We start from the raw sequence: 24,560 nt of genomic DNA on the forward strand, positions 1-24,560 counted from the left end.
TTCAAAAAGCAAACCCACCCCCCCTGATTCTGCCAAGTCAGCGTATGTGGGTCCCACCATATGTGGAAAGTTTGTAAAGCTTGATATCTGTATTAGACGGATCGAAAAGAATATTTCGTCTCAGCAACACAGTACACACAGTTGCATGCTCGCGCTTCGTGCCCACATAATTAATTTAGAAAATAAAATTTTTTGATAATTTTTTAATACTTTGTTACCATAATAAACAATAGAACTTGAATTATAGAAAATGGAGATAATTGTAAGATGAACAAATAACTACAATACATTTTTCTCAATATGCTAAGAAATAATTTTGCAAGAGGGAGCGAAAAATTTAATGCATAAGAAAACAATATGCTCAGAGTTTAACAATTCTTGTTTGCCCTGCTTTTTTCTCCAAAGTGACAAATGTCATCAAGAACATGTGTATGGACAACATTCTATGCATAATAGTAAATGGACAAATCATGAATCTCATTCTAAACCTGAGTACTCAGTAGCGTCAACAAAACGAAAATATGTGTCACCATTTATTCACGCGACTAAAAGGTAAAACTAAAAGGTTTTTAAAAGTGACAAAGTTTGAAGTGTAATTCACTTCAAAAAGATTTTAATTATAATGCGAGCACATTCAATAGCAAGGTAATAACACTGCTATATATAACATGACATTATTGAATTGTAACATATGGTTGATCACATGAGACGGAAAAGACATGATGATTGAAAGCGTTTCTTAATACAACTTCAATTTTATTTTATTTTATTTTTTTACATGTGGCAAGAGTTTGACCCATGCAGAAGCAAATGTGACAGCTTCTAAAACACTTCAATATTTTGTGATACACTTATCTTAATTATATGATTATGATTATGATTGTTCAATTGCGTAGCCGTTATTTTTCATTATTTTACCTTTTTTAATCATTTTTTGTTGTTCCTATTAGTATTTATGCACATTTAATTGTTACTTTTTTGAGATGGGAGAATCATAATAATGATAGTGAATTGAATTGGCTTTAATATTTTTTTAGAACCATTTTTTTCTCTTGGTTTTTCCACGTGGCTCCTTGAATCACAGTTAGCAAACTTGTGGCTTTCGTTTTAGATATATAGATTTAAAGGATATGTGATTGACGCCACATGCATTTTAAATCTGATTCATACACTTTAACGACTAAGATCACTTGAGGGGCGATCTCGTCTTGTATTTAATACGAGTCATTAGATTATAAAAAATAAATCATGAAACATGCCCTAATTTCATCGGGCAACCAACTACTCCACCATTGCACCGATATTGGAGAGAGAAAATTATGGTAAAAAAAATTCAGACTATTCATAACATCGTAAGCTTCTTCTCGGTAGGAAGTTTCATCATTCCTATTGGTTCTGAGACATAAGCTTTGCTCTTTATTGTGTTTGACTTGGTCTTTGGCTGACCAAGAGTTATTTTTTGTATTCTAAAGTTGACTGCCATGTCACTTGTTTTTACTATTTTTTTTATCTTGTGTAAGTTGTGTTGCCAGGTAAGCTATTAGGAATATATCTAGTCTGTCTTGTTCTGGTTGTAGTACTGGAAATAGTATGAACTAAGAAAAAGCTCTCTTTTGTCTAGTTTCTTCTTTTAATGTCTTTGTCTGATGTATGAAGATTGAGACCCTATTGTGTTCGATTTGTGTTGTTGAAGGAGTAAAGCTGCTTGTGTACTGATTTGTGTTTGATTGCAGCTTCTCATTTCTCTCTCTCAAGATCAAATCAAGACAGGTTCTGTGTTCTGTGTTGTGACAATTCCTAACATTAGAAGCTTCTTCTCTGTAGGAAGTCTCATCATTCCTATTAGAAATTACAGATTTACTAATCCACAAATCAGTAAGAAATCTACAAAAATAATACCTCAAAATCTGATGTTTCTCAATCAGAAAATCAACCTCTTAAATATCAAAACAGAGAGCAAAATAAACCACAGAAAAATTAGAAGAAGAAAATCTGAAATCTGTCTTGCAAAAATCATATGAAATACAAGCCAAAAACTAGACTTATATAGGACTCACTAAAGCGATTAGAAGACCTTTTTCTAATATTACTAGAAGAACTAAGGACATATTAGCCACACAATAAAATATAAAATTACTTAGACTACAAATACTAAAAGGATTAGAATACTAGAATAAACTAAATAGTTAAAGGCACAACTTCAACAATTCCTAAGGCTTGAAGTCTCATCATTCCTAACATCAGAAGTTTCTTTTGCACAGCAAAGAATGACTCGCAAAATGTCAAGAAACAAAGACATGATGCTATCCATCCTGCAACATAAGGAAGATTTAGACTCTCAACTTGCTTTTGTATTAGTAAAGAACGAAGAAATTATAGCTAATATAGTTCATTTAGCTTTGGTTCTTTGCCACTCTACTTTCTTTTCTGTTTTTTTGGGATAAGTTCTTCGCCTATCAACTGCACTAAATAAAACAGCTGAATTAGGATAAGCTGAGACAGGCTCATGTTTTATCAGTTCCAATCAAAGAAGACTCCAATATACTAAATCTGAATCCAACCATTTCCTTTCCTTGTTGGTTGGTTCGAACTCCCAATCTCGGGCATTGTAGGTGCCAAATTCGGAGAGATAACCTATTACGCTATCGCCAAGTGTTGTCACACACCATAAACCATATTTGCAAGGAACTGAAAAATCCAAACAGCTACGACACACAAAATCCAAGAAGTGTATTTCTATGCATGAGAGAGTAACAGGGATTTAGGGATTTCTGATTACCAGAGGCTAGTTAGCATTTATATGCTTTTGCCTGCCAATAGGCGTGCAATGAAGAATATTCAGTTCAGGCGACTGAAGATTATAGAGTCCCTGAATATCTCTAACAATGAAGAAATCCATACTGAAGCATTTGCTCTGTTTTCCCACATTTTCTCAGCTACCAAACAAACAACGTGGTGATGATCACATGCAACCTAACTATAATTTTGAACTTGATCATCAGTAACAAGCACATACAATCATCACTTCTGCTAATACAAGAAGATAGAGAAGAAATCAAAAATGGAGAGGCTGGACTTACCCAAAGAGCATCGAACAGTCTGCTTAAGCGCGAAAGAAGATAAGTTCACGATGCACTCCCAATAGGAAAAAAGAAAAGACTCGCACTGTCATGACTGCCCGACTGACTTTTAGGCTTTCGAAAGGCAAACCCACCCTGTTTCTGCCAAGTCAGCGTATGTGGGTCCCACCATACGTGGAAAGCATGTGGAGCTTGACATCTGTATTAATATGAACCGTTAGATTATAAAAAGTAAATCTAACGGACTGACTGTCTCTCTCTCAGTGTCTTGTCCAAAACCAAGAGTCTGTGCACACACTACAAAAAGGAGAAATGCGCCCTCTCTTTCTTTGATTTTTATATTCCTCTTTGTAACAATTATTTGTCTCTCATGAGCAAATAAAAACCTCCAAAACCATTACTAGATCTAAGGTTGATAAGTCGAGCAAAACAAAATCAAACACACAAAAATCAACTGGAGTGGGAAAAGGATTAAGTGCAGCAATGAAGAGATCATGAAACATGCCCAAAATTTCATTGGGTAACCAACTAATCCACCATTGCATCGAGATTGGATTCTGGGGTTGTCAAAATAGATCTGTTCAAACAAAAACTGGTCTATTTCTCTTGTCGGGGAAGATGAAAGGGATGGGTGGCCGATTGAATTTGTTTTGTACTGAGAAGAAGAAAATGAGAGAGTAATGGAGAGAGGCACCAGATGAGAGAGAAAATTATGGTAAAAAAAAAGTTAAGCATCTTGTGGTTATAGAAATTTCCCACCTAACGACGGATGGACATGATAAATCGGTGCGTGGTACAGGAGTTTTTCTTTCACATGATAATCCTGAAATCACTTGCTTACCGCACAGTTAAATTAGTTCAAAAAATGTTCATATTTTACAAAGCACAATTCCACTCCACTTTAAAAGGAGAAAGAAAAAAAAAAAAAAAAAAAGGGACAGCAGCATTAGGACAAAAAAATGGATTATACAAAAATATTTCTCAAAAAACAGTGTAAATCTCTGCAATCATCCGCTACCATATAGCCCTTTGTCCGAGATTTTTATTTTCTCAATGGTCCTCGAAGACTATCTTCCAGTGTTGTGCACTCTTAGACTAAGTGGGGTATCTTCCATGGCAAGCAGATGCAGATCTGGGAATTATCTGCAATCAGCACCAACTGCTTCAAGTATGGACTTGAAACCATCTCTTTCTAAGCATTCTGCAAGTTCAGCCTGCAAAAAAAATATTTGGAAATTCTCTTGCATTATACAAAAAGTGGAGCTATGCCAAAGAGACGTGCATAAAATCCTTTGGCATGAAGTAAAAATGTGTTGATTGTCCTTATCAAACAATTCTCACATTTTAAACTCTAACCAGTTTCAGGTTATGCTTACCTTGAGTTGACTACTTCAAGATTCAAGAAACAATTGTTAGCTCATTTGAAAGGGTAAAATAAGAAAGAATTACTAATTACTTACCAAACCAATGTTTTCATGTTCATGTTTGCTTCACATTATTCTATTACAATGTTCAGTTATAAAACATCATAGAAAATTAAAAATAAACTTTTAGGCTTGTTACATTCAGTCACAAAGAATTACCAATTACTTACCAAACCGATGTTTTCATGTTCAAGTTTGTTTTACATTATTCTATTGCAATGTCCGGTTATAAAATCTCATAGCAAATTAAAAATAAAATTTTAGGGTCTGTTTGGTATCACTTTTTTGTTTTTTGTTTTTTATTTTAGTTTTCAAAAAATAGAAAATAAAAACAAAAAATATTGCTTGTTTGTTTTTTCTGTTTTGGTTTTTATGAAAACCAAAAACAGGTTTTCAAAATTTTTGAAAACAAGAAAAAAAGGTTTTTGAAAATTTTGGAAACAGAACTAGTTACACTTATTATAGATTGCACTTTCTTTAAAATTTCAAATTGCAAATTGCATAGAGATATGAAGACGATAATCAAATATAATTTGGGTTATTGTTTTAATCTTATCTTTTTTTCTTTCTGCTGATGTTTTCAATGGTGAATTACGTTGCAATAGACACGACAAATGCTACAGTTATGAAAAATATAATGGTGTGAATATATTTCATTATTATGAAAATAAAAGCTTAAACACACTTTTTTTTTTTTCAGTTTTATGCTTTCAATTTTTGTTTTAAGTTTTAAGTGTTCAACCAAAAAAGTTTCAATTTTGTGTTTTATGTTTTTGTTTTTTATTTTTGTTTTCAAAATTTTTGGAAGTGATACCAAACACAACCTTAGGCTTGTCACATTCAATCACAGAGAACACATTCTATCTTCCCTACCCCCTCATTAATTTTTGTCTGCATTCTACCAACGTTCCAGAGAATGTAATGCACACCCCTTCTTTCCAAAATGTAACATATGCCATCAGCAACATCATTAAACTTCTTCCCACTTCCTTCAAGCTTCAAAAAACTTAGAAACACAAGAGATAAGAGATCAATACCTTTATCTGAGGGATCAGGGCAGGTCCACCATACGCAAATGCTGTATAAAGTTGAATGAGAGTTGCTCCAGCTCGAACTTTTTTGTATGCTTCCTCGCCACTGAACGAAGAGGTCAAAGAAAGGAGGGAAGTTCCAAACATCAGTCAGTTTCATGACCCTAAATGCCAATGAAGATAGTGACGAAATGCTGTTCTACTTGAATTTACCTGCTGACGCCCCCACAACCGACCAAAGGAATCCTACCCTGATAAAAGTAAAGAACCACGAAAATATGCTCTCAAACAAGGCATATATGCATTAAATAACAAGATAAGAAAAGAAAAAAGAACTTGAACACAACACTACACAAAAGGAATTTCAACACTTCAAAAAAGAACCAAGAAAGCATGCTCAAGTAACTTTTGGGAGTGAGACCTTCCATTCAAGTGAAAAAGGAATCCACAGACTTATCATTTGTTGGAACTCTCCATATGTCAAGTGTCTAGATATTATAACTAATCTATGGGGAAATTGTATAAAACACTTCAAAAAAATCATCAATAACTTTATACTCGCAAACTTACAGTCACTTGCTGGGAGAGCCAGCAAATTTGGATTCGGGTCAAATCAAAATATAAGACAAGAGTTCATAGCTTTTAATATCTCTAAGAGTGCAATACCCACTCATTTCAGTGCCTTTTAGCAACAAAATACCAAGTATTATTGCTATGACCATAAGGCAGCTTCATCCATAATAAATTAAACTAGATATAAGAACAACAGCATACCCTTGTCAAAATGTACATCTGCTTTAAGATGTTGGTAGACAGGCCGAATAGAGGTTTCCCACTTAAGCCGCCAGGTTCTGCAGCAACTGGGTTTTTGTTAACTGGGTCTGGTCTTTGAACAGTTGTATTTGATATGATCTAGACAAGAAAAGGCATAGCTTTAAATTAAAGCCACTTGAAAAACAAGGTAATAATTCATCTTCAACACATAGTGAAGAATAAAATAATAGTTAACCATCCAAAACAAAACAAATCAATATATTCTCGATATTAAAACTCAAAAGAAAAAAAAAATCCTACTAGAATGTCCAACACAATCTTGAGAGAGAGACGCCCAATTGCGACAGACTTGAGCCTGGGGAAGTTGTATGGTCTAGCCAAAAAGTGATTTAGATTTGGTTGACTAAGAGAAACTTACCTACACGAGTCCCTTGACAGTTGATGAAACTACCCCAGGCTCAAACTTCTTGGGGTGCTCCCTTTTCTTGTTATTTTCAGAATAACCTTTATTCTTGCTTCAGCTCCTACTTTGCAGAGCAATGCCTTCCCTCCCTCGTAAGTTTCTTACTTTCCCCAAGAAAAAAAACAAATTAGCACAACTTGACCCTCAGTTTTGAAGATAGAAGACAGATTAATACATGCAGCAGCTTAGTTTATCCTAGAAGATATGATATAGGATGCGTACTTAACCATTCAGTTTATTTCTAAGAAGTTGCCAGTACTATTTTAAGGGTAAACAGTGTGAACGATTATGGATTATAGTTAAGGAAATGTAGCCTAAAAAAAGTGTCATACAATAAAATTTTAACGACAAAAGCCACAGATCATATCCAGCTCATATGTTGCAACTCATCTGCAAACCATCCCTTCTTCCCAAGCGCCAAAAATTAAGAAAGGGGACAGGAAGAAAGTTATCTTCACAGCAATGTATTACGGCATAAAGATTTCTGAATCTATATAATGAGTTCGGTATCTAATTAATCACAAGTGCCCTACAAATTGCTAACATAAAGGATGTATATAAAGCTACCTTGCATATTCAAGAAAGTTATCGTGTGATGCTGGTTAACTATCAGAAAAATTTTTAGCACCATAAGATGGGTGAAAAAGAACTGACATACGAAGACAAATGCTCAAAGATTCCAAAATCATCGAATTATAATTTCTGAGATAAAAGCTGTAAAGTAATCTGGGTCTAGGATGAAGAGAAAGCATACCAATCCATCCAGGCGAAGTGCAAGAGCCACCTATAATCAAACGGAAATAACCATAAAAATGCCGTCTATAGAAATCGAGATAAGTAACTGTAATTCTAATACAAGTGTTTTTACATACTGCTGCAATGTCTTCAAGGTCTTCCTTAGACAAGTCAGGTGCAATTTTCACAAGTAGTGGGGGTGGACCCTCCTCACCCCATTGCATTTCATCACGAGCAGCTTGAACCTTGAATAAAAACAAGAAGATACATAACCAACCCAATGCTGCATCAGGCTATCAGAAAAGTAAAACAAAGAGAACATCACATTCATGCCTAAATCTCCATACCTTCTTAACAAGGTCCTTTAACTGTTTTCTTCCCTGAAGCATACGTAGTCCAGGAGTATTGGGTGATGAAACATTAATAACCTAAAAAGTAGAACCACATTGAGACCTAGTTGGTGAATATGAAATTTAATTCCAAATTAAAATAAACATCTATTTCCACAGCAAATGATCAAGAAAAAAAATTTCCATCATAAATCATACTGTCCAAAAGGCATTGCACCAATTATTGCCTTAAAATTCGGTGGCAAGAAATTCCAACAATCAAACACGTACATGGTATGAGAGGGATGATGTCCAAAACACATGAGAAGTAGTATCAAAATTTACTAGAAAATCAAGGGTATCATAAAACTACAATAAGTACAAGTGCAGTGAAATGAAGAACCAATCTATTTCAAACACGCAGGAGGAATCAGAATGTTAGAAAAGCTATAATAGGTGAACCACCGTCCGTGTACCAAAAAGGGAAAACAATATATTTGATTTGGAGGCCATCAGATCTTTCTCTTCCCCTCTCTCTCTTTTTAAAAATTATTTCCAATACATCATTCCATAACATTATTAATTTATTTTGCTCAGTACAATGCTATTATAAAATATTATAAATCGAGTAGCCCTTAGAACCACAAATCAGTTTTCTAGAACCTAATGCCTTCCATATAAAAACCCTAATGCTTCAATACCACCCTCCTTCCCTACTTTATTACCAGGATTTTAAGATTCAGCACAGACTAACATCAGATTGCATTTAAAGAAACTTACAAACATTCAAGTGAAGCAAAAACAACTGTCCAGACGCATTTTCATAGTTAGTACTGATGATAACTCCATGCTACTGAACACATTATCTATTGGCACGAAATAGGAATTCCATTCCATTGAATAAAATGAATATGTCGAAGATGGGGATATTAAAGAATCATGAAAGAACTAATGATATAGTTGAATTACCCCATGAGAATTATATTCAATAGGGCTCTAAAGTCAATCTAACTTGAAATGGAATTTCACTATATGTGTATCTCTACGAACCCTAGAGTACGAAATACTTCAGGTAGTGGACCGCACAACACTAAACAGAGTCCCAATGAGCCTACCCTGGAATAAACATGCCAAAAGCAGAAATATTTTAAGGAGCAGAAAAACGTCTACCAAGTAATCAGCATACTGAGATAATGTATGAACTCCTTGCACGTAATCTGCAGCAGCATCTTCACTTGTCTTATTCTTTCCAAGATTGACCCCAAGAATGCCAGGCCCAGCTTTGCCTCCATGTTTAGTGTCATCACTAGAGGATGATGAACTAGAAGTTTCATCTAACTTCCTCTTCCCATGCTGGGCACCTAGTCTCTTCGCAACAGCCACAATGCCTTCACTATTAAAGCCACAACGATTGATAATAGCCCTGGCCGTAAAAAGCAAGAACATCACTTTATCAGCCACTGAGCCACTAATGAACTAAATACATACTCCTAAACACAAGCAATCATAAAAAAAAAAAAACTAAAAGTACAGGAAAAAAATTAACTTCCAAATAGCAAGTAGTTTCAGTGTTTCACCCTCATTTTTATAAGTACAACAACAGCACTCTGATTATGCAATAAAAATTTCTAAATTGCAGGCCAGTATCCATTCTCACATTTCCTGGGGTAATCTGAAGATTCGTGGCTTCAGGTTCCCTTCTTGTGGAACAGGAGTAACAGAGCCAACCTCTACAAAGCCAAAACCCAGGCCAAGTAAGCCTTCAACAGCCTCAGCGTTTTTATCAAAGCCAGCAGCAAGGCCTATAGGGTTGGAGAACCTCCTTCCCCAAACTTCAAGTCCTAATATTGATGCATCAGGCCTTTTTTCTTTTGGAACCCAACCACGAGCAGCAGCAGACACAGCAAGTGTATGAGCAACCTCAGCATCTAGAAAGGCAAAAAATGGATTTACTAGCTTCGTTGCTGAGAATAGCCAGCCACTGCAATTAATAGTTTATACAGAATAAGTTTTTCATAGAGGATTACAGCAGAAGTAATTAAAGTACCACTGCAATGAATATTTTATATGGAATAGCCAGCCAAACATCGTATTGTTTTAGTTGCGATTAGACATTTTAGTACGTAGTCTCTGCAAATGGGGGATGCTATGCCGAAAACAAAGTGTGACATTAGCTAAACAAAACCATCTATTTTTAATAGGAAAAAAATTATTAACAACATCAAGGAGATGCAACCCCAAACAGACCCCAAACAGACCGAAAAGGTCTGGATTACATGAATTTAATACAATCGAAAAAATTATAGCATGTTCCACTCAGCCAGAGCTTAAGCACGGAGAGCCATCTATTCAAGAAAACCCCCAATGAGGATTCCTTATCATGGAATATTCTAGAATTCCGCTCCTTCCAAATTAACCAACGGGTTACATTGAGATTAGCGGTAGAAAATTTCTTTTGGATTTGTCAGAGGCCAGGAGAAGCTAAGCCTCAACTTATATCAATCAAGGAATTAAACGTGAAATACCAGAAAGTTGCTTCATCCACTGTACTAACATAAGCTCCTCCAGCTATCACCAACCCTAAGGTTGCTCCGGTCAACAACCTACCCTACAGTTTAAAAAACCACAAATTAAACCTCAGAATCAAATTTCTCCATGCATAAATTTTGTGCTGAAATTAATAGAGAGAATTGAGGAAACTGTATCAACATGCACTTATACACATACGTATATATATATAAAAATCACTTTTCCTCCATTGCTTCAGCAACAAAGATGTATATATATTGCTCTATTCGTTGTTTCGATTCATGTATACATCCATGGACGAACAAGTTAAAGAGAAAGCTTACCCGTTTGGAAAAGTGAGGTATTTTGGGGGCGGAATCTGGAATAGAAGAGCAATGCCTATGTCCTCCGTAACGGCTTGAAGCTAACCTTTTGTGCAGAAGATCTCCAAATAATCTCCTCGAAGCTCTTGCAGCCATAACTTCAAGAATCAAAATAGAAGAAACTCGAAATTCTCTCGATCGTTTTATTTATCCTAACAAGTCTCGCGAAACGCAGAGGAACTTCAAAGCTTGTTTTTTCTTTTCCAAAAATAAAATAAATAAAACAAAAATTGAATTTGAAGGTAAGGAGAGGTTTTAGCGCAGACAGAGGTGGAGGTCGAACGTCGAAACAAAACCCTTCCCCCTCGGCTATGTATATGGAGTGCTTTCTTGTACCACAGACAAGGATACGGGCCGACCGCGACCCGAACCGGGATCAGGACAAGGCCCAAGGCCCAATCCAGTCAAACTTATTCTAGGGGCCTAAAACCTTAGAGATAATTCCAAATCAATACCCACTTTGTGATTTTTTAATATCTAAGTTCACTACAAAAAAAACTTACGAACATTTAATCATCTATGAACTACTAATCAATTATATTTTTACCCCATACCCTTCTTTCTCCTACACGAATCTCTTTTTTCTTCTTCTCTTATCGATATTCAACCCTTACACGTTCATGTTTATTAATACTTTCTTTGTTTTTTTTAGGTTCAATTTCAAATGTTAAATACTCTTTTATTTAGTTTGTCATTAAATTTAAGTGTGGATTGTGGAGTAAAAGGTTACCTATGAATATATTTCATTAATTTGATTTTTTTAGCTATGTATATTGGAAGTTTATAGTATATAGCTAAATTTTTATTAATTTATTTTTGCATTATAAACCTGTGGTTCAACATTAATTGTATTGATTGAGTTTTCAGCCTTGACAGTTCGATAAATGATTTATTTCATCGAGGTTATACTGTATATGAATATTTAATGATCTTTCAAATGTATGCGTCTAAATTTGTCATTTCCCCTTAATAGCAATAAATTTTGAGAAGGCAAGAAAACAATTTTTATCTCTTTTTTTAAAATAAAGGAAGGGAGATCTTCAAGAGATGTTTCTAATCTTCTATGGTCAACTCTTAATGGGCCCTTATCTTAAACAAGCCTTTGTGAGACTTTCTTGGGCTGGGCTTTTTTTCTCTATAAATTGAAGCGCGTTGGCTGTATTTTTCTGACCAATATTCTTCTCCGTATTTGACACTTCGTTAATTCTGGACGAAGTTTGGCAGTTGCTCATTTCGTCAAATCTCTCTGGTAATTTTGTTTGTCTGATCTTCGATTTGTTTGTAAAATTCCCTTCTGTTTTTCCTACTTTAGCGTTTTGTTCTTCTGTTGATTGATAGCTTGATGAGATTTGCGTTTTATCTATCGAAACAATAGTCAAGACGAGAGGAATCAGAGGATTTGTTGTTTTTGTTTCCGTTTTCGAATTCACTTTATCATCAAACGCTATGGGAAAAAATGGGTATATTGACTATTTCCTGTACACTTAATGCCTGAAGTGTTAAACTTGCTTTACTTGGCATTTGGCAATGGTGGTTGGATGGGTTTTTACAGGCATACGGTACTTGGTGAACATGATGTTTTGGGATTAAAATTTCAAGGTAAAATCTTTATAGTAAGTAACTTGAGCAAAGTGAAGACATTCTCTCTGGATAAAGAACTTTCAAGGATCAGGATCAATAAGGATTTGTTTTAGCTTGAAATCTTTCTTAGAAGCTAAGCTTTGTTGAGGCAAAAAGAGATATAGTGTCTTTGGGTTGTCTAGTCTGATAAATTTTATATAAAATGAGGTTGGAGAAAAAGCATGTGGAGGAGCAGAATTAGGACTAAAAAATTGGATCCCAATAGCTCAGTAGCTGTTCTTAGTATATATGTTATATAATTTGGTGTTTACTTCTATTTCAAAACATTGTAAGTTTCAGTTGTTATTCCCCTACATTTCATTCTGTCATACAGATAGTTATTAAGATTTTTTTAACATTCCCAGTTTGTGATGTCTTGGCTACTAAATAATTGCAGCTGGTCGATCAGAAGAGTTGTTGTATCATTGTACTAGAAGGATCTCTTAGATCACTTTTATCGTTATAGATTGTGCATTATGGACAATGACAATGACAATGATTTCACCTTTTGTCAGGTAAGTTTACATTTGTTTTTGACGAGACATTCGCAGCTTACTGTTCTTCTTGCATTTAATTGTATGATATTATCCATCAAATTTCTTGTTTCTTCTGTGAATTATGCTAGGCCTCTGGATTTTTTTTGTTATGGAGTTATGTCTCCTCATTTCGCTTGATACTTAAATTTATTTAGGTTGGTCCACCTGTCAACCCAGATGGTGTTGAGGTAAATAAACTTGTATCAGATGTTCGTACTATTACTATCAGCAATAAATTCTCAAACGATACTAGTGGTGATCAGAAGGGAAGTTCCCTGTGGAATGGTGAATTGCCTAAAAATGCCACAGCTAAAAAAGAGGCAACTATTGGTTCTTTGACATTCAGTGTTATTGATACTTCATCTCCAACACAATCTAGTGGAATTTCAAGAAAAGTAGCTTCCAGAGATCCTGAGACATCGATAAAGGGTTTACAAGAGCAGAAAACATCTGCCAGAAAGGCCACACCTCGGGCAAAGGTTCCTTTTGAAAAAGGTTATAGTCCAATGGATTGGCTTAAACTAACTAGAACGCATCCTGACCTTGCAGGTACAATGTAAAACTACTTTTGATGTGATTCTTTCTCTCTGTCTAATGTCTATCTGTCTCTCTAACTTATATTGCCCAAATACCTGCAGTTCACTTGAAGATTTGTAATTAATAGCACATTTGGCTTAAATGTCTGAAAAAAACTGTCACGACTCATGATGAGAAAGTCAAATGAGAACATGCTTTACCGTTGAAGCTGTCTTTAAAAATACTTTTTTCAGTGTCAGTAAACCATTTGGCTTACTCAATTGAACAATTAAACTGCTCAAACATTATCCAAATATTGCTGCTGATAATCTATGGAAGATGCACTAATTCCAGGATACATAATGAATTGTTTTTTTCTCATGGCGTAAGAGCATAAAATTACATGTTTCTAATGTAAACTGGTATCTTTTATATCTACTGCATTGGCCTCTTTCTCAATTAATCTACGAGGCCCAACTTATGCTTTTCAATATGATGCACCAGAGAGTAATATCAGAGAATTGTTGAATCAAATGGATCAAGCTATCCTAATCATTAAGTGAAACGGAATTGTCAACGCACCTTGTTTTATCAACTTCTCAATAGGTTCTTAGTGTTGTAAATACCCAGTATCATAATTTTTCTTAGCAAATTTTCAGTTGTAGGTACATCTTGCTGATCGTGAACACAGAGCTTATCTTAATTCATCCTTTATTGTCTGTTTTTACTGGTTGGTTCAAAGTTTTCGTAGCCAATCAAAAAAAAAGTTCAATTATGATATTTGTAATTATTAGTCTTTAGAGTGCTGGACATGGTGAACAAGGAGAAAAACCTTATTGCTTGCTGCTAGTTGGTTCTGTTTTTTCTCTGATGTCTATCCACTATCCACACATTTCATTTGTCATACAAATTCTGAAGCAACTTAGTGGAGAGCCAGATTAAATTGGTGGCAACCGGCAATTCATTGCATATTGGATTACTAAAGAAACTCTTTCCTTTTTGATTGAAATTCATTGAAACCTCTGGTTGTGTAAATTATTGTCTTCTCTTTGTTTGTTGTCATACCAATTGCTCTTTGCTTTTTGATTCTAAACTTGCATATCTCAGGACTCAAGGGACAGTCAAATAAGAGGCTCATTTCTATGAATGAAGTTAGGCAACACCAGACAGAAGGTTCCATGTGGACTGTTCTTAAAGGCCGTGTCTACAACCTGTCTCCATATATGAAGTTTCACCCTGGAGGTGTGTGCATGATGTTAAGCTACTTTGGTTTTGTCAAATTGGCAAGAGAATAATTGTTCTTTGACTGGTTTGATAGTAGTGTTCATCACTGTTTCTTATTCTGTTTTCATTAGTAAAACTACAGCAAAACACATCTCCCAATACAGCCACATCAGCAAAACACATCTCCCAATACAACCACATCAACAAAACACAAAACCTCATACATATTTGTTGGCCCAGACAAAATAATACCATTGCAAGTGCTCTTACTTTGACAAATTGCTTTTCGCAGGCGTTGATACGCTGATGAAGGGAGTGGGAAAAGACTGCACATCTTTATTCAGTATCCTTTTATATTTTTCAGTTTGTATTATGTGGTCTCTACTCTGAATAGCTCATAATGAACATGTTCTTCTAGAAGATATTATTAATCTACGTTCTCATGTGCGTGAAAGATCCTAATAGTTACGGAGGGAACTCATCCTCCCCACCATGTTGGGGAGGGCTAACCTACCAGCGATGGTCACAGAACAAAAGCTAGGTTGCAGTTAGTTTTATGCTAAATCGCTACACAACTGCAATCCTTAATACATTCTTCAGATAAGCACCATGCTTGGGTGAATGCAGACTTCTTGCTGGAGAAGTGCCTAGTGGGTACTCTGGATGAGAGCCAGTGAAGGCAGATTGATGTTCCAACAATCAAGAAGTGGTTTATTTCTCTATTCTTCAAACCCAGTTAATTGGAGGTACCAATTCCCTCTTCTTTGTATATAGAGAGGGACATCATGATATACCATTTAAGTACAATAATATATAATGGCTTCTGCACATTTTATCATGTGCAAAGTTCATAGATGGAAATAATGTTGTATACTTGACTCAATAAATCATTTAGATTGTACCCATTCTCTTGAAAATGTTTATAGCTGCTGTTGCAGTGGTGCATTGACATTCATTTATCGAGTAATGAGATGGTATTGGAACTTCCTCATGAACTTTCTACTAGTTTAGTGTTGCACATATGCAGGAGTCATCTTTCCATTTTTTTTTTGGCATGGGAGCCATCTTTTTTCTTGAGAAGATATTTTTCTTATATGCCTGCACACAATTTGTCGCCAAATGGCTATATAAACCGTACATTACAGATTTCTTAAATAAGTTAAAAGGGCAATGATCACGTGTCCGAATTCTTAAGAGCATTTGTTAAGAACTCACTACAACATATCACACATTACACATGTAATGTGTGATAAACACTCTCTCATTTAATTTTTTAAACTTAAAAATAATTATCTTTTTCAAATTTCAATACATTTTTTTTTCATTCTTTATCTAGTGTGTTCTTATTATCATTTTCCATAAGTTAATATGGTAGATAAACAAATCTTACAACATATCACACATTACACATGTAATGTGTGATAAACACTCTCTCATTTAATTTTTTAAACTTAAAAATAATTATCTTTTTCAAATTTCAATACATTTTTTTTTCATTCTTTATCTAGTGTGTTCTTATTATCATTTTCCATAAGTTAATATGGTAGATAAACAAATCTTGTTCAAAGTTTCTGTGGTGGACGGCATCAAGACAAGCAATATGTATGCAATCTTATCCCACATATCGATATGTGGATTCCGTTTGATAGAGTTTATTTGTTATTAAAATAAACTACTAGTAACTTGTAAGTTGGTATTTGGTGAAGTTTATATAGATAAAACTAAGGTGTGAAAAAATTTATTTAATTTTAGTTAAGTTAATATAAAAAATAAATAGAAAGAAATTTATATCAAAAGAACTAGAATTTTAGTATTATTATGTGAATTTTCCTTGTCACTCATGTCGGAGTCCATTCGAAAGTCTCAAAAGGAGGAGAAACACACACAGAACACTAATCGAGAGAGAAGAATATGAACTCGTCAAACAAACGCAAGCTAGAGTCGGCATCCTGAGAGAAGAATCCGAATTCGTCCGACATGCAAGGTAAGAATCTGGATTATTTACAGACCGATAGCAATTAGCGAAACAGATGGATTTTAGTCGAAGAAATATTTCGAAAATTTCTATGAACATTGATTTATATGAACATATTTCTTCTGAACTTGTGTCAGATTGAGACGTGTTTGCGGGACTTGGAAATAGTGATTTAGTTTGTTCAATAAGAAAGATCCAATTTTTTCCCGAGCATCAGTGTGGCATAGCAAGAAAAAAAAAGTGGAATTTACCCGAATTGTAAGAAAGAGATAGAGGCTTCCCGGTTGCAAGTTTCGGAGTGAACTATACCGTAGGATTTGCTTTAGCTTTTCTTTCCCATAAGGGATTGGGTTTCTAGAACTTATCAATCTTTGATTCCGCTTTCCACCCACCAATCCTCATACCAGTCCCTCGTGTTTGAGTTTGAGAGGAAGTCCCTGCAAAATAATTATAGTAGTTGTCTCTGGGATAGCGGATTCTCTTCTCGGGCAAGCGAGTAGGCAAGACTATTTTTGCATCAATAGTTTGTACTCGTCATTGTTATGTTATATAGATTTCATCTATGAGCATTCTAATTGTAATATCATTGCCTTCAGAAATTTGCTTTCTTAAAAAAAAACAAAACAATTGGCTTTGAAATGGGAGAAGATACCTGAGGTAATGCATTTGATCAAATTAGTCAAAGCAGACAACTTGTCATCTGAAACTCATAAGCATATTGTGTATTGAGTATTGACTGTTCTTTTGTTTGCATTTTCTGTTCTTTTAGTTTTTCTTTTTTTTTTCAACTGTTCCTAGCAAATGTTTTCACTCTGCAAATACTTTTTGCTTAGTTTTGGTGTTTTTCTTCAAGTTAGAAGATGAAAATGAAGTGGTTAAAAATTATGTTGCTCACACTCCGTTTTCTCATTATCTTGATTCCTTGCTTTTAAAAAATGTTCAGTTTATGGTAGTTTATGCACAAGTCTCTAACTTGTACTCCTGCTCTGTGTTCAGGAGATGTCCTTCTTGAAGCATCTTGTGGGTCTCGACCTTTCCATTCTATTCAAGTCTAAGCTAAGTACAGCTGGTCTGTTCGTCCTAGTTGTGATGATATGTTTGAAACCCTCTTGATACCATTACAGTTACGTTGGTGACTGTACTTGACGTACTTTGTATGACAAATATGACAGAAGTATTCACGTACACAGCATGCCAACAGCTATCTCAGATGTTCTTTGCAACTATCTTCTTTCATGGTTCTGAATACCTTTTAGCTATTATGTTTCATGGGCGATCGAATGTCAGGCTTAGCTCACTTCTGATCAGCAAAAACTATCTTCTGGCAATGCTCGTTTCATTGATGGAGTACGCTACTGAAATTGTTTTATTTCCCAGCTTGAAGGAATATTGGTGGATTAGCAATTTAGGCCTCGCAAGCGTTGTAGTTGGGGAAGTGATGCGCAAACTGGCAATCATAACTGGTGGTCGGGCCTTCACACATCTTATCAAGATTTATCATGAGGAGCATCACAAACTCATTACCCATGGAGTCTATAGATTTTGCCGTCATCCAGATAATGCTGTGTAATCTCATATCAACAATTGGATTCACAATTGTTGTTTGGCGATTTTTCGCTCAACGAATACCATACGAAGAGTATTTCTTGAGGCAGTTTTTCGGATCAGAATACGAGGAGTATGCGCAAGGTGTTCCATCTGGGATTCCATATGTGAAGTGAAAATTCTCTCTGTTCATCTTTGTTTCATTTAGATTGTTGTTTAGTTGCCGTATGAAGGGATTTTATCTTATGCTGATTGAACTTATATTGATGCTGCAAACTACAGAGAGATTTTACTGCTTTGTCTGTTAATGGCATTTTTGTTTTACCTATTTTGGAGGCAAAATGCAGAGGTTTCATGTGACAGGCCATGCCAGAAAATATTAATATTAGATTTTATGATTTTCATATTAAATTTTTTATATAAAATGATTAATTAAAAAATATTAATAAACTTTGAAAAATATATTAATAAAATTTTAAGATAAAACTGTTTTTTATAAAAAAAAAATTGCTAAATCTTAAGATTATCACAACTGGGCCCCACATTTTAAAAATGTTAATTATACATAAAATACGCCCACCGTGGGGCTCGAACCCACGACCACAAGGTTAAGAGCCTTGCGCTCTACCAACTGAGCTAGACGGGCTAGTTGTTTTGATAGATTGAGTTTTGTTTTTTTAACTTTTGTGTCATATTTTGCTGAAGATAGAAATTGGTTCACATATCGTTGTGCGGACCCATCTGGGACGGTGAGCAGCTTTTTTGCCATTACATTACCTGAAAAGCCCATATCGTTTATGGGTTGCCTTGTAAACACAGCTTAAAGCAAAACATGCAGAGATTGCCCAAATACACTATTTTATTTTCAAATGAAAGGCAAAGATTGCAATCTCTTTTTCCATTCACAAAAGAAGGGCACTTGTTGATAGAATGGGTCATTGGGTCAAGGCCATTCCTTTAATAATTGAAGTTTGGTTTTTTTTTTTTTTTTTTTTGAAAGAGGATCATGGACCCAGATGTATTAGATAGAAACCAATACAAACCACTATCAGTGGTCACTTTCTCTACCCATAGGCAGACGAAACACTAAAAAAGAAAGACTACAATCAGAGCAGGAAGAATTAAAGCAAGGCAAAAACTAGAGCCTTGGACGCGACCCAGCTACCAAAAAAAGAAGACTAAACTACTAATAACAGTCCAAGGAGTCCCCAAACCTGGAACTACAGCCCCTAAACACCACTTCTGTCGTCAGAAGAACCTTCCCTTGCCACAATTACCTCCACCTCGGAAGGGACTTCCTCAATCCAAGAAAGAAAAGAGTTGGCCACAATGCCTTTTTGTGCAAGAATATGAGCCGCCTCATTAAGGTCTCTTTTAACATGAGAAACCTTCCACTGAAAAAAGAAACCCAGCAACCTAATTATATCCAAAACAATCACACCCCAATCCGATAAATTGTCAAACGGAGTACGGGGATGAAGAGCATCTATAATTGTTAAAGCATCTCCTTCTAATTGAATTGCCTGAAACCCAAGATCCTTAGCAAATTGTAAAGCAAGAAGGGCTGAAAGCGCCTCGGCCATTAACGGACTAAGAGCTATTGGTTTCACATCAGAGCAAGCTGCCAAAGGAAAACCCTGATCATCCCGAATAATACAGCCAAATCCGGACCGATTAAGATCAGAACACACAGCTGCATCAAAGTTGATTTTCACCACACCCGCTTGGGGAGGACACCAAGATAATAGAGAAGGAACATCCGGAAACATAACCCCTCCCCTCTCCTCTTGTAGGCCATGTAACATAGACTGAAGTGACTCAGAGGCCAGAGTAAAAACTTCATTGGAAGAGGGCAGAGTGCCCCCATACACTCGAGTATTTCGTCGGTGCCAAATCATTCTTAACATCACTGCAAAAGCGGCCAAGCTAGAACTGTCAAGACGGCAAGAGAAGAGAGTCCATGCCTCTTTAAAAGATGAAACCAACAAAGGTAATTTCTGGATTCGGTTAGTACTGTGACAAATAACCTCCGAAGCATAAGGACACAAGAATAATGCATGCATTAGAGATTCAAGGGAACTTTTACAAAGCATACAAGAGGCATCTAAAAGCAATTTCCGTTTAGCCAAGTTATCATAAGAAGGAAGAATATTATGGACCGCACGCCATAAAAATAACTTGGTTGAAGGAGGAACCTGGAGGGCCCAAATACCAGGCCAAAAGCCACTCCCCGAGCTATCAGAAGAAGAACTAGGACCCAACCTGTCTCTGAGATCTAAAGCTCGATGATACCCACTCCTAACAGAATAGTGGCCATTCGCCGTACCATTCCAGAACATCTTATCCACACCCATGCCAAGGCTAATTGGGAGAACAAGAATAGCATTAGCTTCCTCTACCGTGAATATACTTCTAATCAGAGAATGGTTCCACCATTTAGAAGTAGGATCAATAAGAGAAGCTACATTTGAATCCCTAGAGAAACCCTTCTCACTAGCAGCTTCAGAAAAACTTAAAGACATCGCAGCCCACCTATCCCCCCATATTCGAATATTGTGGCCTTTAGCAATTCTCCACTGGAGACCATCCCATAGGATCCAGCGAGCGGAACAAATGCTTTTCCACACAAAGGAAGAATTAGAGAGAGAATCAGCTTCCAGGAATGAGGAATGTCGAAAGTACTTGGCTTTGAGGACACGGGACACCAAAGAATTTGGGGAAATAATTATTCTCCACCCCTGCTTGGCAAGAAGTGCTTCATTAAAGGACCCAAACTCGCGGAAGCCTAAACCTCCCACTGCCTTCGATTTACACAAAAAGTCCCAAGGCAACCAAGAGATACCTTTACTGTCACGAGACCCTCTCCACCAAAATTGACGAATAATCCCATTCAACTCTTTACATAACCCTGCAGGAAAACGGAAGACTTGCATGCTATAGGTCGGGATAGCCTGGAGCACCGATTTAATAAGAACTTCACGGCCTGCAAAAGATAAGAATCGGTTCTTCCAATTTTGGGTCTTCTTCCGAACTTTATCCACCACAAACCTTAACGAATCCGACTTTGATCTCCCAACCATGGCTGGAAGTCCCAGATACATCTCAAAAGCCAATATTTCTTGCACCCCAATCGACTCTTTTAACTGGTGTTTTACCTCCAATGCTGTATGTTTACTAAAGAAGAGAGATGCCATCCTCTCTTAATTTTTCTTTTTAGTTGACTTTTTGTGAAAAGTTGGAACTACAATACACATGGGGCATTGGTGTGGCCTCTCTCACTTATATATGATCCATTTCCATTGAAAACAAAATTGGGTATCACATTCACATGCTAATGTTTCAATTATAGACATATGGTTCATAATTGAGTGAGCGAGCATGAGATATATAAGCGTGAGGTTAATATTATGAGGTGTAATTTTATCAACAATCTTCTTGAGATTGAAATTATAAGGTGTTCGTAGTAAATTGAAGTGTAAATCAAAATATTTAAAAATGTATAAAAATATTGGTTTGGCGCGATTTTCTATTGGTTAACAAAACATGTAACATACGGTACATTGAAATTTGTCATATTTATATTATCAATCTATTGAGCAGTAAATTGCAAAACAAACATTTTTGATGAGTGATATGTGAATTGATTGATATTCTTGGGGAACAATATTAAAAACGCTATATTTTACAATTGACATTTACCGATACCCAATTTATGGAGAGTGGTCTTATCATATGCCCCTAATTTCACAATTCAATTCAAATTTATATAAAGCGATATATTTAGTGCCACTACAAGTCTATAATGCTTTACATGTACACCCTAATTTTACAATTCAAATTTAGATAAATAAATATCATTACATAAATATTGTTAAAATATTATGATAATCAAAAAAATAAATAGATAAAGCAACTTATTATATCTTAAATGTTTATCCAATTATTTTTCCTGTATTTTATTGTACTATACCATGAAAACGAAAAGAAGAATACTTATGTAGTGATTGAAAGAAACAAAACACTATAAAGAGCAAAGAAGGAAAGGTAGAGGCGTTAAAAAAAATTACTTACCAAATTTTTTTTTTAAAAAATAGTAGAAATCAAACGCCAAATCAATTGATTAATCGGTTTTTTCAAGAACCAAAATGATATATGTTCATAATTTTGGTATCCATAAGTGTCCATAATCTAGGTGGCAAGAGGAGAAGTGTGGGGGATCATTTTGTATTAAATGGTCCCCCACACTTCTCCTCATGCCATATAGATTATGGACACCAAAATCATAGACATGTAGTGCTTCCGTTTCAAGAAAATTTACTAATGATACCAAAATGATTTTCCTGAAAATCCACCATGTGTCTTAACACATGGCATAAAGGGCGAGCACCCTAGGACGAGTATCTAAGAACGATGAGGAGGAGAGCTCCTTGAAGAGCATCGTTGGTGTGCCATCCGAGCACACATGCTCATTAGTCCGAAGAGCACATATGCTCGACCAAGAGTCTACGAGAGGACCTAGAGTCCCCGAGAGCATCATAGTATGGCAAGGAGGAGAACTCTTCAACATGACTAAAGAGCCACTCTCAGTACCCGTTGAGCACACATGCTCTGTCTAATGAATATGCCATGCCCCAATGTGAAATGGCCACAAGAAGATCAGTTACAAAGGAATCACTAAACCACGATCTCATCATTAATGAGGAGAGACCCACTATCTTCAATAAACCGCTCTCTTCTAGTCACTATAAAAGGAGACCCCGCCTTAGGTAAACACTCTAAGCTCAAGTTCATTCCTAATTCTCCACAATAATAGTTTACGACATATCAGATCCTTGGAGAAAAAAGTAGAGTGGTCCAGGTACTCTGGAGATTTACATAGCTAGAAGCTCACGCTTCATCGTCGCGCTTAATCGTCATTGAAAAAAAAGAGAGAAGGAAGCAAGGGTCGTGATAGGCCGGTCCTAGATGTACTTTGTGGGACCCAGCAATCTGCTTCAAAAGATCTAACATGCTTAAACGACAATCAAAACAGACATTTATAAGTGCATTACACCTTAGGCAGCGAACTTCTTGCCGGCTCCTTTGACAATGATCGTTAGCTTGTCGTAATCTCCTGCATAAATGTAAAATACATTATCTTCATTTCTGACCGTCGGATCTCCATCTCACGATTATCCTTTTTCAAACAGTGCGAAAAAGCCTTGACTCCCTCCACTTTCCATGTTCTATTATAATTTTGCCCCTGCATTTATATCATCCACTAAATTTGTATATAATTTTAAGTGAATTTAAGAAGCATATGAATTGGAGTCAATATTTGATTCTACAATATTGAATTTCAAATGCATTTGGGAATCATTCAAATGGACATAAAATAAATGACGGATTGGCTACATTTCCAATAATTTACGAACACTGAAAAAAAAAGAGAACAACATCATACAAAAGTTTATCATTTGGACATTCAATATAAATCTAAAATCGAACTGTCAGATCCGCGCACAAAGAAATATCTCTTTTGACAACAAGGTAAATTGGGTCAAATGTCAAATACAACAGACCCATGCCCTTTATCAAACATGTATAGAATTATAACCCCTTCCAGATCAGTACCCACATGCCATTGGTGGTCATGTTCATATCAGACATCTATAAAGACCCAAGGTCATTCCACCTTGAACATGACCCCTTTTTGAAGGTATTAATTGTTCTCCCTCTCTCTTTAAGAGTGTGTTTGGATTGAGGGATTTGGGGGGAAGAGAAGAGAAGGGAGGGGAGGGGGAGAGAAGGGAAGGGAGGGGAAGGGGGATTATTTTTCCCTCTCCCATGTTTGGATAGATAAAAAAAGGAAGGAAGGAAAATTTGTTTAATTTACTAATTTATCCTTATTTTTATGTTAAAATATTATGTACAAGGGTAAAATAGATATTTAACTTACAAATGACTTAATTAGTAATCCCTTCCCTCCAAATGACTCCATTTTGGAGAGAAAGAATTTTAACAAAAATTTAATGAAATCTTCCTTCCAAATCCCCTCAAATCCCTCCCCTTAATTTTTAATAAACTATCCAAACAAGGGAATTGGAAAGAAACTCTATTTCCCTTCCTTTCCCTTCCCTCCAAATCCCTCAATCCAAACACACTCTAAGAATATACTTTATATCGCTAAAAATTCTCAGTCATTCCGCTAACTTGATCGTCGGAGTTTCCCGACCGAGACCATACCGACATCAAACTCTCATTTGACGATTCTTTTTATGATATTTGCATGTTATTATTGTCCTCAATCAACATTACATTGATTGTAGATTATGACATTTACATTCACAAATCTAGTAAGGGTGATAATCATGGGTTTAAAAAGAAGGGTAAAAAGATAATTTTAAGGAATTCATTATTGGTATGCATATGTGTAGA

General features: G+C 35.7%; 2 protein-coding genes, 1 long non-coding RNA gene, 1 other non-coding gene and 1 pseudogene across 6 annotated transcripts; 2 read left to right on the forward strand and 3 right to left on the reverse strand.

Annotated features, from left to right (window-relative positions):
* Positions 1-1,908: 1,908 nt before the first annotated feature.
* On the reverse strand, positions 1,909-3,204 carry LOC120011902. Its single transcript, XR_005471176.1, has 2 exons — positions 3,081-3,204; positions 1,909-2,312 (listed from the first exon to the last, which is right to left on the reverse strand). It is a non-coding gene; the product is annotated as an uncharacterized LOC120011902 (long non-coding RNA).
* A 678-nt stretch (positions 3,205-3,882) lies between these two features.
* On the reverse strand, positions 3,883-11,015 carry LOC120011903 (dihydroorotate dehydrogenase (quinone), mitochondrial-like). The gene is made up of 11 exons (XM_038863074.1): positions 10,689-11,015; positions 10,362-10,444; positions 9,494-9,817; positions 9,007-9,259; positions 7,855-7,935; positions 7,645-7,752; positions 7,527-7,556; positions 6,310-6,447; positions 5,749-5,786; positions 5,542-5,641; positions 3,883-4,294 (listed from the first exon to the last, which is right to left on the reverse strand). The coding sequence occupies exons 1-11, from the start codon at positions 10,821-10,823 to the stop codon at positions 4,220-4,222; spliced, it is 1,365 nt and encodes a 454-aa protein (XP_038719002.1). The 5' UTR covers positions 10,824-11,015; the 3' UTR covers positions 3,883-4,219.
* An 870-nt stretch (positions 11,016-11,885) lies between these two features.
* On the forward strand, positions 11,886-15,618 carry LOC120011847 (cytochrome b5 domain-containing protein RLF-like). 3 transcript variants are annotated; one of them, XM_038862987.1, is made up of 7 exons: positions 11,886-11,976; positions 12,745-12,862; positions 13,039-13,071; positions 13,147-13,432; positions 14,507-14,641; positions 14,916-14,966; positions 15,224-15,618. In XM_038862987.1, exons 2-7 carry the CDS (start codon positions 12,824-12,826, stop codon positions 15,298-15,300), a joined length of 621 nt encoding a protein of 206 aa, XP_038718915.1. In that variant the 5' UTR covers positions 11,886-11,976; positions 12,745-12,823; the 3' UTR covers positions 15,301-15,618. The 3 variants fall into 3 exon arrangements, with proteins under 3 accessions (XP_038718915.1, XP_038718913.1, XP_038718914.1); XM_038862985.1 differs by having other exon boundaries at positions 13,039-13,432; XM_038862986.1 differs by having other exon boundaries at positions 11,920-11,976; positions 12,713-12,862; positions 13,039-13,432.
* A 792-nt stretch (positions 15,619-16,410) lies between these two features.
* On the forward strand, positions 16,411-18,471 carry LOC120012693 (annotated as a pseudogene).
* A 245-nt stretch (positions 18,472-18,716) lies between these two features.
* Positions 18,717-18,789, reverse strand: TRNAK-CUU. Its single transcript has one exon. It is a non-coding gene; the product is annotated as a tRNA-Lys (tRNA).
* Positions 18,790-24,560: the final 5,771 nt, after the last annotated feature.

The sequence above is a fragment of the Tripterygium wilfordii genome, chromosome 13 (genome assembly GCF_013401445.1).
Source record: "Tripterygium wilfordii isolate XIE 37 chromosome 13, ASM1340144v1, whole genome shotgun sequence".
Lineage (NCBI taxonomy): Eukaryota > Viridiplantae > Streptophyta > Magnoliopsida > Celastrales > Celastraceae > Tripterygium > Tripterygium wilfordii.